Raw genomic sequence first — 18,202 nt, 5'->3', positions numbered from 1 at the left:
GTAATGCCTTTGATCGTCGTTTAAGAATTATGCGAAATTGTCTGTTATTTTTTTCTTCTTTTTTTTTCCAGATAAACAAAGAATATACAAACTATATAAAAAATTAATAATAAGTATCTCAAAGTTAAAACAAAAATAAAGTCTAACGTTCTATCACCCCTTAGGAAACCCCGTTCGAACTAAATTCCAAACGAAAGACATTTTTTGACATTGTAGTTTTTTTATCTTACACATCGATGTCAACTTGCATCTTTACACAACACTAGATAGTTGGGAAATATCCTGCAAATGCCAAATAAAGATATCTAATACGTCACTTTCAGGGAGCCAATCGGAGATGCAGATACTTATGCATTATGGTGAAGCTGTAATTAAGATGGCGACGGTCCTGCATCGAAACCCCTGTGTTTTAAGCGGTGCCAAGTCAGAAGAAGGAGAACAATTAGGTATTTTAGTGGCAGAGGAAACTTACAGTGATGTTTTTTTTAATTGGATTTCTCTAAAAAGCACTTACAAAAGTTATTTGCATAGTTTTATACCGTCGCCTACTGAACAGGTCAGGAATAACCACCAATTGGTGGACTATACCTCAATTGACGTATAATCCACCAATTGACATATATTGTTATAGACCAATTGACGTATAATGCAAGTTTTTTGTAATAAAACGCTAGTCTGGGATAGGAGCATCATTTTGCAACTTGCAACCTATTTTATAACCATTATTGAATCCTCCTAAAGTTTCAGTTTTGTCAAAGCCTGCTGCATCTCTTGAGAATGCATGTGTATAACAATTCTTTTGTTAAAACATCTGTACTATTGACCATGATTGACTTTTAATAATGAAAGTCAAGTATTAACAAAGAGCTCCATTCACCTGGTGAGTTGTACTCATAATCACATGACTGAAGACAGTATTGATGTCCATTGACCGGTGATTAGTGGAAAATTTACCAATCAAGAATTGACAAGATAACAATAGAAGAAACTGCAAATACAATTATTGATTAAATGCAATATGTTATGTCACTATACTTAACTAGGAATGTTTGACATGTTTTCATACCATAATATGGTTATAAGAAAACAATGCTCCATTTTGGTTGTATAGTTTGCTTTGAAATACAAAGAATTATACTTCAATTGGTCTATACCTTTATATGTCAATTGGTGTATTATACGTCAATTGAGGTATAATCCACCAATTGGTGGTTATTCCTGACCTGCTGAAGTTATCTACGGCTACAGATACCCCAAACAATGACATAAATGAATTGAAGAAATATAAGAAAAGACTAGGATAAGGCATAAAAAGATCGCGCGACAATAAATAGGATTTGCCTTTTAAAGAGGCTGTACCGCTCCCACAGCTGTACATGACTTTTAACTTAATATGATTAACTTCACTATGATTAATAGTAATAATACGTAACCGAAAGATCATTATTTGCTTTTCAAAATGAATTACTGAACCAATCGTGATTTGAACCTGTGACCCATTGCACAGAAGAAAGTCGCTGCTCTACCAACTCAGCTAAACGAGTAATCCACAAGCACATGGTTAAGTATTGACAAGGTGAGACTAAGGGGAAGGGGTGATGCCTTGAAGTGGCGTGAGGGCTCCACTTTTGTGGTCTAAAATGAACACGTTGAGGGATCCTATGCAATCATTCTTTTATTCTTCCCATTGTGATTTCCTAGGTCGCCATGTTGGATGTACACACTATATTTATAATGATCTTATGAACGTACCTGCTTTCTGTAAATCATTTTTAAGTTATAAAATACACTTATAATATAATATCATTTAATAATCAATGTTTAAAAGTCATCATTATGTGCTAATATTAAAATTTCAAGTGTTATTCGGATAATAACAGTGTTATTTGGTCATTCGAGGTACCGAAGGGGAAGCACGGCTACACTCCCCCGCGTCAACATACCTAATGACATACGGGCAATATCAACAACACTTACTCTGGGTGTAGGTTTTACCTTTAAACACCCTTGGTTTTTTAGTTAGACACCGATTGTAACCGGAAAGCATGATTTGTCTGATAAAGTAAATTACTGATTCAGCCTTGATTTGAACCTAAAACCCCTGGCATAGTAAGCCACTGCTATACAAACTGAGTTAAGTAAGCATAACTAATGGAGGGCAGTTATATATATCTTCTATGTAACTTGTAAGATGACAGTGTTCTCGAAAATCGTCGGTCCTGACCGCCAAAAATCAGCCAGGACCGAGAATTGCATGTGTAGTGGCAGTCCTGATGACCGACAACATTTTGGTGGTTGTTCACTTTTGTTTTCACATCTTTTCGGTATTCAGATAGTTTTTGAACTGGTTGCTAATGTAAACAAACTTTTAACTGTATAGGTCAAAATTACGGTACTACTTTTGAAAAAGAACCAGTGGTCGGTTTCTTTGGTATTTAGATAGTTTTTGAACTGGTTACTACTGTAATTTAACTTTTGTAGCCTCTAGCTTAAAATTACGGTAATACTTTTGAAAAATAACCAGACGTAAAAATCATCATGGCATCCACATGGCTCATTTCGTTCAGAGGGGGTGCTAAACCAGAGGACTTTGTATTTGAACAGACAGAGACTGAACATTTTTTTCTATATTACAAAAATTGCAGCTGAGGAATAAACATCAGACTTCTTTTATTTCTTAATTTTAACAGTCAGGGGTACTACTTAAACAAGTGATTCCAGAATCACTTCCTCGAGTGATTTTGGCTGTGAAATATTAAAAATTTTCACACAGACTTTTTAAAATCACTGAAACAAGTAATTTTAGAAGTTAAAATGTAATCACTTTAATAAGTGTTTATAACATTTTCTTGATATTTTTCCCACAAGCTTGATTTTTTTATTGGTAAAAAGACCACAATTCCATTGAAAAAACAACTATGTACATGCAGAAATTGTCTTTTGCTTGATAAGCCTAACACTTTTACAGTTTTTTTAAAATATGCAAAAACTGGAATAGTTTGTAAATCAGGTCATAACCTTGAAGTAGATCATTCTAACTTTAAAGAAAACCAATCAGGTTACCTAATATTGTTGATCTTTGTCTGATAGTAATGAATTTTTGATTACAGAAAAATTCCCAAGGGTACTTTTAAAAGCTTTAGCGCACTAACTTACTGCCCAAGCGCACTTGTGAAATTAATATACAAAGAAAAAGGGATAATTGATTTATGTAGGAAAATTATAGAAAAGATTGTGAAAATATGGAAAATCAATGAAATTAGCATTTGAAGATCAAAGAAAACACTAAAATCACTTAAATAGGTGATAACTGAATTTATCAAATCACTGAAATAAGTGATGATGAAATCACTTGTTTAAGTAGCACCCCTGACTGTTTAATGCACTTTTCACTGTAAATGATTGTAGTGGACACAGGTTGGGAACAAGTCAGGAAAAGTGGGGTATTCACTGTTTTCAGGGAACATCCCAGTTTACAGGGACTTCCAATTTCTATTTCAATTTATGGTATGAATCAGTATTATTTGTAAATACTTAGAGTATTTCATGAACAACAAAGCATGAATAAGTGAGGCCTTTCTTTTTCTAGAACTCAAAAACATACAAATCTTTTGTTTAGGAATCAACTGACCAAGATGCATGCTCCAGGTGTAACTGACCATTACTGAATTATGTTCGCTTCTATTGAAAGTTTCTATTCATTGAATTTAAATGCCCAATTGATTAACCTATCTTTTTGTCATCTCATAATTGAATTATTGATGATCAAGGTATGAATTGGTGAACAAAGGAGTTGTTTTGTTGTGAGTTGAGTACCAAATAGACTTGAAATTAGTTTGATTTTTTAACTAATAAAAACACCTGCTAACATAAAACATTGTTATCAGATGTAAAAGGTGCACTTTTGTAGATTTCATACCATAAAATAGGAAAAAAGAAGTCCCTGTATACTGTTTTTTTTTTAACACCAGAAAACTGGGGTGTAACATGAAAACAGGGAATACCCCACTTTTCCTTACTTGAGTCCACCCAACCTGTTAGACTTATTAAGCCTGGATGTAATTCATCATTTCGTAAAAGACATTTTTCCTAACGAATTATAAACGATTGGAACAGTTTACCCAAAATGTTGTGTCTGCAAAGACCGTTGATAACTTTAAAATACAACTTGATCATCATTGGGAAGATGTTATGTACCAGTTCTAGTGATAAACTATTTTTATTACAAATTTTTATTGAAATTCCTTACACATGAGCCCTTAAACGACTCTACAGGTTTTCTACAGGTAGTATTATGCATGAGACATAAAACAAAAATGAAATCAAACATGTTATCAAACTGACAAAGTATAAAAATTAGTGAACAATGCAAAGTTCAAAATTTCATTGAAAACAACCAAATATATAACATAGAAACTAGGATTGAGTTTATATATATTGAGCAATGACTTTCATTTAACTAATACGTGTTTGATAAATTCAAGTAAAATTACAGGACCACCAGATTTTTAGTCTTGGTGGTCCCAATGACCACCAGGAAAAAAAAGATTTCGAGAACTCTGAGATGATTAATTACAACAACTAAAAATGTTTGTAAGATCCAGAATGAATAAACACAGAAAATTTTTCTGCTATGAATTAACGATGGCTTTTTTGAGTAAAATTTTACTGGGCTGTGGTTAGGATTGTGAATAATCATGATGATAACATCTTCAAATTTAAAAAAAACAGTTTATAACCTTGAGAGGGAATAATCAGCACTGGTCAGTGGCGGATCCAGAGGGGGGGCGTAGAGGGCGTACGCCCCCCCTTACTTGCACTTTTTTTTTTTATTAAGACTGTAAAATGGTTACCGTAATCAGACTAGATATTGTTGACTCTGCCATTTCCGCTATTATGCAAATTACACATGAGACCATGGATCTATATATCTGTTAGAAACACATGAAGGACTCTTTTACCACAACGAAACATTGGACCATAGAACTATTAAACTGTTAGTAGCATGCCATGGTCTCTTTTATACATATTACACATGAGACCATGGACATATATATACGTTAATAACACATCATGGACTTTTAAACCACAAAGAAACATAAAAACATGGACCATAGACTGTCAGTAACATGTCATGGTCTCATTTATGCATATTACACATGAGACCATGGACCATGGACATATATATCTGTTATTAACACATCATGGACTCTTATAAAGCTATGCAACAGAAGACCATGGACCAATTAGACTTGTCAGTAACATGTCATGGTCTCATTTACGCATATTACGCATGAGACCATGGACCTATACATATGTTATTAACACATCATGGACATTTATACCACAATAACACATAAAACCATGGACCAATTAGATTGTATCATGCCAAGGTCTCTTTTATACACATTACAAATGAGACCATCGACCTATGTATCTGTTTTCAACACACAAAGAAACATAAGACCATGGACCAATTAGACCGTAACATGCCATGATCTCTTTTATACACACTACACATGAGACCATGGACCTACATGTATACATATGTTATTAACACATGGACTCTTATACCACAATGAAACAGAAGACCAAAGACCAATAAGACTGTCAGTAACATACCCTGGTCTCTTTTATACATATTACACATGAGACCATTGACCTATATATCTGTTATCAACACATCATGGACTCTAAAACCACAATAAAACAGAAGACAATGAACTAATTAGACTGTCAGTAACATACCATGGTCTCTTTTATACATATTACACATTAGACCATGGACCTATACAAATGTTATTAACACATCATGGACTCTTATACCACAATGAAACATAAGACCATGGACCAATTAGAACTTAACATGCTGTGGCCTCTTTTATACATATTTCGCATGAGACCATGGACCTGTATATCTGTTATAAGCATATCATTTTCTCTTTTATACATATCACACATGAGACCATGGACCTATATATTTGTTAGTAACACATTATGGACTCTTATACCACAATGGAACAGAACACAATGGACCAATTAGACAGTCATTAACATGCCATGGTCTATTTTATACACATTACACATGAGACCATGGACCTATATATCTGTTATAAGCATATCATGGAATCTTATACCACAAAGAAACAGTAGAGTGTGGGCCAATAAGACTGTCAGTTACATTCCATGGTCTCTTTTTATGCATTTTACACATGAGACCATGGACTTATAATTTATATATCTATTAACACATCCTGGATCACAATGAAACAGAAGACCCTGGACCAACTAGACTGTAAGTAACATGCCATGGTCTCTTTAATACATATTAAGCATGAGACCATTGACCTATACATAAGTTATTAACACGTCATGGACTCTTATACCACAATGAAACATAAGACCATGGACCAATTAGACTCATAAACATGCCATGGTCTTATATGCATATTACACATGAGACCATGGACCTATATATCTGTAAGTAACACATCATAGACTCTTATACCACAATGAAACAGAAGACCATGGACCACTAGTCTGTTTGCCAATTCCTGTAATTAGAGAACTTTTTTGGTTGTCTCCCTTAGGAGGGACATTAATTTTTAATGACAATGGAGATCTAGTGGAAATAGCAAATGTATCTATGCGTTATGTGTGTAACCTTTAAGTGTTTCAAATCATTTAATAATTTTTTTAAGCTAAATACTTTTGATAACTGAAGTTATTTTTCAATAAAAATTTGTTAAAACACTGATATATCACTTTCAACTTATGCTGAGTGGTCAAAAGCCTATTTTGTCCAGCATAGAACCAGTCTACGATTGACAAAGGGAAGTAATTTTTCTTTATTTATATATATTTCTTATGTTTCATAATGTAATGTTTTAATATGGAAGATTTAAGTATACAATTGTTTTATTTAGATTTTCTGCATGGACGATAAGTATTTTTACCTCAATTAGTAATGTGTAAAATTACTGAAATTATTGTAGTAAAACTCTTATGTTATATCTGTATTTATAATCACACATATAAATATTTACCTGTATTTATAAATCTTTTTAGTGGGAGGGAAAAGGGGCATATATTGTAACTTAAAGCTGTTAAACCATAATTTTATGATACTGATAAAGTGTTTGTTTTTCAGAGGCAGACAACACTCCAGATCAGGCTCCAGATGATAATAATATTGTTTCAATACCATCCTCTTCTGTGCTGGAAACTCAGGTCTATGATTTGGATGTTGGCATCATGAGATCGCTGATATCCCAATCAGCTGGACAACTGACTTCTCTATCTAGTATGACACAATATATTTTTATGTATTTTCCTTTCTTTAATATTAATAACGTATGGTTTCCATTGTTATATCCTTGTAAGTTGAAAACATTTATAATAGCACATTCTTAATGGTTTACCATTATAACTTACTGATAGGATATAGTAAGTTTCTATTTAACCTTGATAAAGGGGGCTATGACGCAAGAGTAAATGACATGTCATACATCAAAACTTTGATGGACTTGTCATCAGATTACTGAATATATATATCCCTACAGTGTTGAATTATTGTATTATATGCCATTTTGTATAACATTGTTTTGTTATTAATGTACAGTGATTATTGGTCTTGTGTATTGTAATATTGAAAGCCTTTGGCTTAGAAAACATCAGCATGTTGACCCATTTCTTTTCCCTTGGGCAGTTAATCCTTTGTAATGCCTTTTGCTTATATTTATGTTATTTACATATTTCTTTTAAGATACAGGCTCTTTGGGTTTAATTGTTCTTTCAGCAACACACTTAACTATTTTAAAATTGGTGTATTCCATGGGCATAATCTTTTGATGGAACAGTGTTAAAATTAACAATCATTATTTTACTTATCTTTTACACCATCCATCAACTTTTGTAGTCTCCTCAATCAGTTGTAATGCAACTTGCTTTTGAATATCTTTTAGTATATAAATGGTACAGAAGAAGAATGTATAGAAACTGGCCACCATGATCAAATAGAGCCTCAGGAAACAGGGGAAGGGGACAAGGTAGTGCAGGAGACCGATGAAGAACAAGGGGGAGTAATAGTTCAAGAGACAGGACAGGAGAAAGGACAAGAGCCGGAGGGGGAAACACACGTTAGATATGAAGATCATTCGATACAGGTGTTTTTTATGTCTGTTTATGTTTAGGAACTTTTAATTTTTCATATATAATTAAAGTCATTCATTGTATATATTAAAAAAAAATTAAATATGTTGTATGATTGCCAATGAGACAACTTTCGAGAGACCAAATGCCATAGAAGTTAACAACTATAGTTTACTGTTCAGCCTTCAACAATGAGCAAAACCCATGCCGCTTATCAAGCCATAAAAGGCCCTGAAATAACAAATGTTAAACAAATTAAATTTGAAAACTAACAGCCTGATTCGTGTACAAAACAATATACAATTATGATAACTAACGACAACCAATGAATTACACTGGATTTAGTGTAAATACATCATTAACAGTCATTAACATTTAGAGAAAAACATGACCTTGTGAAATAACACGATACAGGCATCAACAGATTTGCGTATATATTTAGTGTGATTTTAATTTACTGATGGAATAGTCAATGTTTATTCCAATATAAACAATATTTAAAGATCTAATTACAGTGTTAAATTGTTATCCTTTTAGAATAAGTTTATTTAACGATTGATAACTTCACCCAGAGCATACCTAAATTTTCCAGGCTCGGTAAACAACATGGTAAAGTAGGAAAATCAATATGAACAGTCACATTATTTTTAAGGAAGTCTTTAACTTTTTCAGCAACAGGAGATATTAAGTAGCAGGAAAATTTTTCTTTATTTTTTATTATGTTTTTGTTAATATTACAAAATGTGTGGGTTTTTTTTATATAAAAGTATATGCACTGAAAACTTTTAAAGATTGAAGTGTATTTTATAGGTGAAAAGAGAAAGAATACACTCAATTTTCATGGAAGAGGTAAAATATAACTTAAATTTTTTATAATGCACAAATTGAAGTTTATTTTAAACCATTACACATAGAGGCCACTGTAATGGCCTTATACTTTAACTAAATACAATGTACAAAGAAATCTGTAAATTGGTCAGTTGAAACATAAATGTTAGGTATATACCATTAACACAAAAAAATGATTGATTGATTGAAAATTGGTTGCTAAACATCCAGTGTTGAATATTTCATGCATGTTCAGGATGACAAAATAAATGACAAATATAATAAATGATGCATGTTTATAAGAGACACACTTGAAAAATGGTATCATGTATATTCTGAGATCTTACAAGCACTTCACCTATTTGAAAAAGTCATTTGTGTATAACTGTAAAACATTTCCTTGTTTCTTGCTGCGCTTAGAAAATTCCTTGGTTTTTATTTTGAAATGTCTGAAATGTTTTTAATTGCTAAAACTTATTGATCACATATATAGTAACAAACAGTTGTTTTTTTTTTTAAATTTGTTTCCTTCATTTAACAATTGTTTTCATTTATATTTATTTAGATTACATTAGAAGAAAAATGTTTAAAAGTGAGGTGCTTGATTACGTTGTGGTTTGATTTGTGGGGTTTGGCAGAAGTTATTTGGGATTACATTCCTGTTTTTCCAGACACCCTGTCAAATACTTCGAGGCCCAACACCTTAATAGATACCAACAAAAAGTAAGTTATTAATCAAGTTTCATCTAGTGGGCATAGAATTTGAGTTGATCACCTACATGTAAGTGCTTGTTTTAAAATGATTTTTCAATATAGCCTTAATTAAATCATACATCAAGATTAGAAATAAATCCTTGTTTATCTTGCTTTGTTTATAGTTAATATTCTTTGAAAATCAGGTAATATTAGAGATGTCCTTTTTTTCAGGTATAAAGACTTTATACCACTTTCCATAGGGGAACGTACAGCTTACCAGTCCACAGCAAATGGAAATTGCATTTATAATGCAGTGTCCATTATCTTCTATGGAAATGAAGATATGGCTGTGGTACTGAAGCTGGCTTCAGTGCTGAAAATGGTGGACGATATAGTACCATTTTCAAAATATGTAAGAATACAATATATTCATTTATTTGTTTTTTCATCATTTTATACCATTCTATTACAGATAGAATATAGAATTGTTTGTTGCTCTAAATCCAACCTAATGAGGTTCCCTACTGGAAATTTTTTTGCTAAACAGTTCTATATGTTAAATCATTATAAAGCAAGTATAAAATTCAACCTGTTTATTAGTCCCCTATCGACGAAGTCGAAGGGGACTTTAGGTTTGAACTCCGTCCGTCTGTCTGTCTGTCTGTCCTTCTGTCAGTCCGGCAAATCAGTTTTCCACACTTTTTTTCTTCATGCTTGAAGATATTGACTTGATATTTGTTGTATAGTTTACACCATGACCACTTATAGATCAAGTTAGCATTTTGTTCCAGTACAATTAATTTTTAACCAGTAGGGGACTATGTATTGCAATGCAATACTCTCAGAATGCTTGTTTGAAAAGATTTTATATTTGCAATTCACAAACCATTTATATGATCACAATCTGGTGTTACAATCAATATCAAAATAATGTAGTATGATAAAAGAGTAGCACATAAGTATACAAATGTAGACAAAAAGGACATATATTAACAAAATTATGTAAATCACAGGTTACCATTAAGGGGTTATCTATGATTGTGCTTGGCAATGTTAATTTTATTTTTTTAAATTTGAGCACTGACAGAATTGCCTATAGGAAACAGTTATTTTAATTATAGAAGAATTTAAAGAGAAAACTATCTGTGGGTTAAATCTACCCTGCTGCAGGTGAATGCAGCCTCAACAGCAGAGGAGGTAGAGTATGGATGCCAAAAAGAGCTGGTCTCGACTATTCAACATCCATACAGGGAAGGAAGTAAGTATAATGTTTCTTAAAATAATTTTTATCATTCAAATGTTTAAAAAATATATTAATACAAAAATGAGGAAATGTATGATTTCGAATGAGACAACTCCCCACAAGAGACCAAATGACACAGAAATTAACAACTACAGGTCACCGCACAATCTTCAACAATGAGCAAAGCTCATATTGCATAATGGGCCATAAAAGGCTCCAAAATGACAAATCTAAAACCATTCAAACAAGAAAACTAACAGCCTGATTGATGTACAAAATAATGAATGAAAAATGCACATATTTATTTAGCACCAATAGTTAATAGTTCTGTTCTGTATATCATTACTGTGTGACTTTTTTTGATGATCAATGTATGTAATAGTAGACCAAGTATTCTGTTTTTAATTTTGTTACCTATGTATATTATCTATAGCTTTGTTATTTTTCTTTCAGCTGTTTTCCATCTACATCTATTGTCCCATTTATTGTCAAGTCCAATACAACAGCACTGCAAAAAAATACCAGCAGTACCTGCAACTGATCCTGCCACCGTTGACACCCCCAGCTAGACCATCATTTTCACACTTGGTTTGGGTGCCTGCCAATCCAAGAAATGCGTAAGATATCAAAGTTGTATGCCTCACTTTATCCTGCAATCAGTTAACTATTGTACAAATAACAGGTACACAAATAAATTTTTGCTTTATTTGTACATGTACAAATAAAGTCTACAGTTACCCCACTTCCATGTTGAGCAAACTGTAATGGGGATATTTCTTTTGGCGTAACAGTACATTTTGGAGTCCTCTTCGCAGTCTGCGATTTCTTAGAAAAAAAAAAGATTTGGATTTGGATTTTAACAACTAAAGTTTCAAGTGTCGGTGTAAATTGCAGGATAAAAACAATATATGTACATTGTCAGAAAATATCGAATTTATTTGTAATCGGTACGACACAGGAGAAAAGCTCTGAGAGCCTCTCTTTTAATCCTGTTTCTAAAGCTCATACAAATAAATTTGATATTTTCCAACAATGTACATATATTTTGTATATTTATCATGCTCATTCCAAAGATATTCACTCAAAATATATCATGTTAACAATGTCTGTGTATTACATTTGTAAAGTTATTTCCATGATCACTCACATCATTTACCAATAAATATATAGTGTGTGAAATGGCTATGTATCTCTAATGTCAAAACTAAGGCTTACAATTTCATTAAGGTTGCTGTAAAGTGTGATTTTCATGTTCCTTAGGAGTGACTAAAAAATATATTATGTTCTAGGGAGTTCAGCAAATTTTCTGAAGATTTTTTTTAAATTTATCTGACTTGAATTCAACCTAATTACAAACTACATCAAAAAGCATTTTGTATTAAAATGAAATATATTTATAGACACCTAAATGCATATTTTTTTTACTTTTGAATTTAGTTATACTTGTATGATAATTTTTTATTATTTTCTTCATACAGTTTTGCATCTATCAACCATGTGGTTCCAGCTGTCTGCTCATTGGGACCTTATGGAAGCAGTATTGAGGATTGTGTGTTCCTTGGCCTTGGGTTGTGCTGTTTTATGGTCAGCCACCACAAGGATATAACCCCAGACTGGGTGGAATGTACCCTTTGTGGACAGTGGGTTCATGACACATGCATGGGTGTCACTGCAGCAGCCTTTAGCTTGCAGGATGATTTCCCATGTGAATGTGATTGCCTGCAAAATGGAGAGTTAAAACTGAAAAGGTAAAAAAAATACCTAGTTCTCATAAAAAAAACTCTTCCTTTATCCGGTCTAATTTACCCAAATATAAAATTCTGTGTTTTCAACAATTAGTATTTTCATTTTTACGGAAATTGTACCAAAATGTTTCTAAAAGTTTTTTCTATATTTTTTGTTGAATGTAAGTTGGTTTTATTTTTTTTTGTACACCATTTAGAGATAAGTTATATGCTATTGGAAAAGTATTTTGTATTGTGTTAGCTATTCTACATTGCATACTAATTTTTTTTTATATTTCAGCATTGAATACTACACAACTTTGCAGGTTAAAGACCTGGATATGGATTTCAGTGTAAGTGTATATTATGAAAGAACAATCATGACCATTTATTGAATGATGCTGACTCAGACCACTACAAATGAAAACTAAAATGAGAAGAAAGACAAGTTATGCAAATATTATGTATTTTGTCTTTTGTATCTAGTAAATAGTCAAAATATGATTTTTTTGTTAAACAGTATGCCATACTTTCTGTGCAACAGTTCTACAGGTGATGAAATAATAGATAAATGTGGTACCAAACCCCTTGACTAAAATTAATTTGGCTCGTTTAATTTCATAAAATTTGGACAAAAAATTTACTTTGAGCCTTTGACAAAAATATAAAAATTTCAAAAAACTTGAACCACACAGTTTATCGGAAAAATTCATTGGATCTATAGCAGTTTGACATACACTAATTTTGATCATTCAAAAGCTTAATATTTCCTTACAATAAAACGTGATTTAAATGTTCAGCTGATTTTTACAGAGTTATCTCCCTGTTGTGTTATGTGCCACCTTAAAAAGGCATTTTTAAGGTCCACAGAGTACTGATTTTAGATGAAATTTCAATATTAGAACATTCTGTTGACATGTAAACTTCTAAATCAAAGAGGAATACATGTTGAATGTGATATTTTCAAACTGATACTTTCAGATGATAGTCGACAAAGTGGCACAAATGCACAGCCTGAGAAAAGAGTTTTCCAGGGAAGCAAATGGAAAACTCAAATGGACTTTGAGAAGTGGTCGGTTTGGTCCATTTACAGACGAGTTTGTAAGTTTTAGTAATTAATGTTATTGCAGTATATATCAAATGGTATAAAAAAAGTTGTAGTTACTTTTATCTTCAAAGTCATGCCATTTGATAACAATGTTTTTACCTCAGCAATAAAAAGTTTTAAGAAATCATTTTTATAATAATTGTATTCAAATGTTTCTGAAAAATGAGAAAAAAATTAATTTGGAGGTAGCTACAAAATCTGATTGTTGTATTTTTCATTTTCTTCAGGTTGACACTGTGAATACCAGTTTGATCACAAATGTTGGAGTAGAAAAGCTCCACCTTATACCGGATTTATATATGCCTGAGGTAAATAACATTTGTTTTACATATGAAAAGTATGCTTTAATTATATTCATCTCTTATTCAATTGTAAAATCTTGAACAAAATAATCTTTTGAGTAAATGAGGCTTGCTTGTTTATATGTAGATACAAAATGAGTTGATATATACAAAACTAGAACATTCATTTATTATTTCAATTTTAAGTCAGACTTAAAGGAATATTTAGAATTGTTACTTTGGGAAAATCAAAGTATAATTGATTTGTTAGGTTAAAATTGGAAATTCTTATTTTTATACGACTGCAAAAAAATTTTGTGGTCGTATATTGGAATGACGTTGGCGTCATCGTCGTCGTCCGAAGACACATTAGTTTTCGCACTCTAACTTTAGTTTAAGTGAATGGATCTCAATGAAATTTTACCATAAGGTTCAATACCACAAAAGGAAGGTGGGGATTGATTTTGGGGGTTATGGTACCAACAGTTAAGGAATTAGGGGCCAAAAATAAGCATTTTTGTAACTTCCAGACATAACTTGTGTGTAAGTGTATGGATCTCTATGACATTGTACCACAAGGTTCCATATCACAAAGGGAATGCTGGGATTGATTTTGGGGGTAATTGCCTCTAAATTTTAGGAATTAGGGGCCAAAAAGGGGCCAAAAAACAAGAATTTTTCTAGTTTCCAGACAATAACTTGTGTTCAAGTGTATAGATCTCTCTGAAATTGTACTGCAAGGCACCATACCACAAAGGGAAAGCTGGGATTGAGTTTGGGGGTGATGAATCATAAGGGGGTTCAAAAAATTGGGGGGGGGGGGGGGGATTTTTTTTTCTTTTTTTTTTCTTTAAAATTTTCCATTTTAAATTGGTTATTTCTGATTTATATATAAAAGCAAATAATAATGGTATGGTTTGAATAGGTAAATTAAAATTTTTAAGTTCTTAGACCACTTTCATTCTGTGTGAGAAACCTATGCTGTGTCAAATATTTAATTACAATCCAAATTCAGTGCTGTATCAAGCTTGAATGTTGTGTCCATACTTGCCCCAACTGTTCAGGGTTCAATCTCTGCGGTCTTATCAAGCTGTGCCCCAGCGGAGCATTTTATTTTAAGTCAAATGATTGTGTTGATATTATTTTCTTTTGGCTTAATTTTAGACGTATTTTATTTAGCATATTATTCTTGTTATTTTTTTTTTAGGTTTGATACAAGTTCTATGTGAAAAAGAAGAAGTAAACAGGCTTGTGGATGAACTGGTTCTTCTGAGACATAAATCATGCTAACCACTGTATATCATTGTTACTTCCATTTTCGTTTTCATTTTTTTTTTTCAAAAAACTTTTTATCTGTAGTTATTTGTAGCAAAACATATTGATGAAAAACCTATATCTAAAGTGACGATCCATATGTTTAAATTTGTTTTATGATTTTTAATCTCTAATATCTACTTTTTTTATTCGAAAATATTAATCCTTAGCTGAAAATGTCACTCAAATTTTTCACACAAAACCTTTTTGGGAACCCAATAATTGATAACATATATATGACTCATTTTTGATTCAGCCATGCTGGATCTATGCGATCACTCTGTTTTTGTAGATGGTGAAGACTACTAAGTTGAAGACATGATATTAAACTAATTATGTGTTTTTATGACTTGCAGAAATTTTCTGCACCATTTTAATCATCAACTGTCCTTAAATCAGGAAAAGATTGGTCGAACAACCCTTTTATTTTAGATATACACTTGCATATAGTTCCTTTGTAAATCAAAATTTATAATGATTTACTAGTTATGAATTAATTTGAAAAAGTATTTGTACATCAATTGAATCAGTTGATAAGAATTTTGAAAGTATTATATTAGTATCTTATGCTTGTGTAAGTTGTTGTTCAATGAAATGTAGGTCAACATCTGTATTAATATATATCAGTTGATTCCCACACTTTTTTTGAAATGGTATTACTCCAATTCTTTCCAAAGGCAAGTAAGAGTCAGTATGATTATCAACTGTCATGAATTTTAAATAATTACAATCAAAGGTGTAAGTATTAAATGGAAACGACCCCAGCCTTAATTCACCACAGTTAATGACTCATGACCTGTTACATAATTAAATAGACACAATTTATTACACACCTAACTGAATACACACATTCTCAATAGTAAACCTAAAAATGTATTTATTTATTTTAATCTGCAATAAAATATTCTGTTTGTTTATGCTAGCTAGCTGAATGATTAATCAAATGTGGGTTTTTTTCAAAGAAAAGACAAAAAATTCAAAAAATATGTATCAAAAATGCAAGCTAATTTTATTTCACTTGTAAAATCAGAGTGTCATTATCATCTGACATAAGTCAATAATCAAGTTCAAATTAATTAGTTGCAATTATCAGAAATTTGGTTGAAATAATATACAAAATTGCATAACCCTTACTTGAGCATTTTCTGCAATAAAATTTATTTGTTTGTTCTAAATTTATATCCCATTATATTGCTATTTAACAGTAATTGGAAATACCTCATCATTAGGTATTTGTACATTTAAATTTGAATACAGGAAATGTATTTTTTCTTAATGAAGAATGAACACCAATTAAGATAAAAAAAACAGTTATTTTTTTTAATTTTTGTTGTTGAGAAAGTGCATTTCTAAGGCCTCTTTCTGGAAATTATAAAGCCAGTTATTATAAATGGCATATAAAAAAATATATTATTTGACGATTTCCCTTTCCATTCTTGTCAAAAAAAATCTGACAGAGTCTAAAATTGAAATATCAATATATATATATCAATATTTGCATTAATATTTTTTTTTCCTTTGGAAAATAACATAGAAATTTTACAGTAAGATTGAAAATGAAAAGAGAAGAAAATATTGAAAAAAGTATGGTCAGAAAGAATATCAGATAGCTATGAATATAATGGCTGGATCACCACATCAATGATGCTTTGATTTCCATTATAGTTAAAAATATAATTGTTAAAACTCTTGACTATAAAATTATGTAATTATCTAAATGCAGCATGGAAAATGAGATGTCAAATTATTACTTAACATTGTATCATTTGTGTTGTTTTCTGCTGTTTATCATTGTGTAATATATGTTTTGATTGCCATAGCATGTAAATGCTTTTTGCAAATAAACTCATTCATTCATTCATTCATTCATTCATATTCAGTTTAAATTTACAAGGTAGGAGTCATATGTGCGTGTATATATTAAAGTTTATGTCTATTTTTTAATTGTAAAAATCATTTGTCTAATTACTATTTTACCATGAATAATACAGAAAATATGTTTTACCTGTTATTAACTAAGTAATATGTATTGTTTAATGTCTACAATCGTTGAAATAGTTGAAATTGACATTGGTATCTCATTTATATTGACCATATATTATACAATCAGTGATATATCATACAAGTACACACCGATGTTTTATGAAATAACTAGTTATTTACATATGTTATATTGCTATTCAAATTTGTTTTATTTATAATATTACTATTAATAAACATCAGAAGCTTAGATCCTATTACTGTTATTCCTAATAGGAATCCATCAACTACAATAACATAAGAAAATTTGTTGGAAATGTTTTAATCAATTTTTTTCCATCAAACCTGATTAATTATATTTAATTAATTATATTTCTTTGTAAAATATTGAATTTTAGGTTTAGGACTGTTAGTTCATCTGTTGGGCATGTATAAACCTTTTTTTTTTATAATTATGAATAAATATTTTTAAAATTTATTTGTTTATTATTTGTGCTGCAAATGTATCCAAATGTAAAGAAGATAACTTTACATAATAAGTTATGAAAAGGGCAACATCATTTACAGATATCTTTTTCGTCTGTTCTTTCAGAACTTTGATTTAATCAAAAGTTTATCAATGATATGCTGTTTTTAATTACAAACTGGCAGATCGCTCCAAATATTCCAAAAATGGTGGTAAATATACATGTATTTACCAAAATTAAAATACTGCATGTCATAATATTCTTAAGAACATGGACAGGACTCCATACTTGAAAATAAAAGCCAATGACTTCATGAATCAGTGCATCAAATTCATGTCTTAAGCGTTAATCGCACCAATTTATCAATGAAATGCATGCAACTTCATTCATACAACCAAACGACCATTTCT

At 31.2% G+C, this 18,202-nt stretch overlaps 1 protein-coding gene across 6 annotated transcripts; it reads left to right on the top strand.

Moving 5' to 3' along the window:
- The first annotated feature begins 261 nt into the window (after window positions 1-261).
- On the top strand, window positions 262-17,803 carry LOC127700420 (uncharacterized). 6 transcript variants are annotated; one of them, XM_052203875.1, is made up of 13 exons: window positions 262-446; window positions 7,151-7,303; window positions 7,965-8,138; window positions 8,962-9,000; window positions 9,545-9,702; window positions 9,907-10,087; window positions 10,797-10,933; window positions 11,372-11,535; window positions 12,397-12,666; window positions 12,944-12,995; window positions 13,624-13,743; window positions 13,978-14,058; window positions 15,239-17,803. In XM_052203875.1, exons 7-13 carry the CDS (start codon window positions 10,880-10,882, stop codon window positions 15,242-15,244), a joined length of 747 nt encoding a protein of 248 aa, XP_052059835.1. In that variant the 5' UTR covers window positions 262-446; window positions 7,151-7,303; window positions 7,965-8,138; window positions 8,962-9,000; window positions 9,545-9,702; window positions 9,907-10,087; window positions 10,797-10,879; the 3' UTR covers window positions 15,245-17,803. The 6 variants fall into 6 exon arrangements, with proteins under 6 accessions (XP_052059835.1, XP_052059830.1, XP_052059834.1 ...); XM_052203870.1 differs by having other exon boundaries at window positions 7,965-8,165; XM_052203872.1 differs by lacking the exon at window positions 262-446 and adding an exon at window positions 1,233-1,576 and having other exon boundaries at window positions 7,965-8,165.
- Window positions 17,804-18,202: the final 399 nt, after the last annotated feature.

This window comes from Mytilus californianus, unplaced genomic scaffold, assembly GCF_021869535.1.
Source record: "Mytilus californianus isolate M0D057914Y unplaced genomic scaffold, xbMytCali1.0.p SCAF_5, whole genome shotgun sequence".
Lineage (NCBI taxonomy): Eukaryota > Metazoa > Mollusca > Bivalvia > Mytilida > Mytilidae > Mytilus > Mytilus californianus.
Note: the sequence above shows the minus strand (reverse complement) of the source record. Positions and strands in the feature narration are given on the sequence as shown.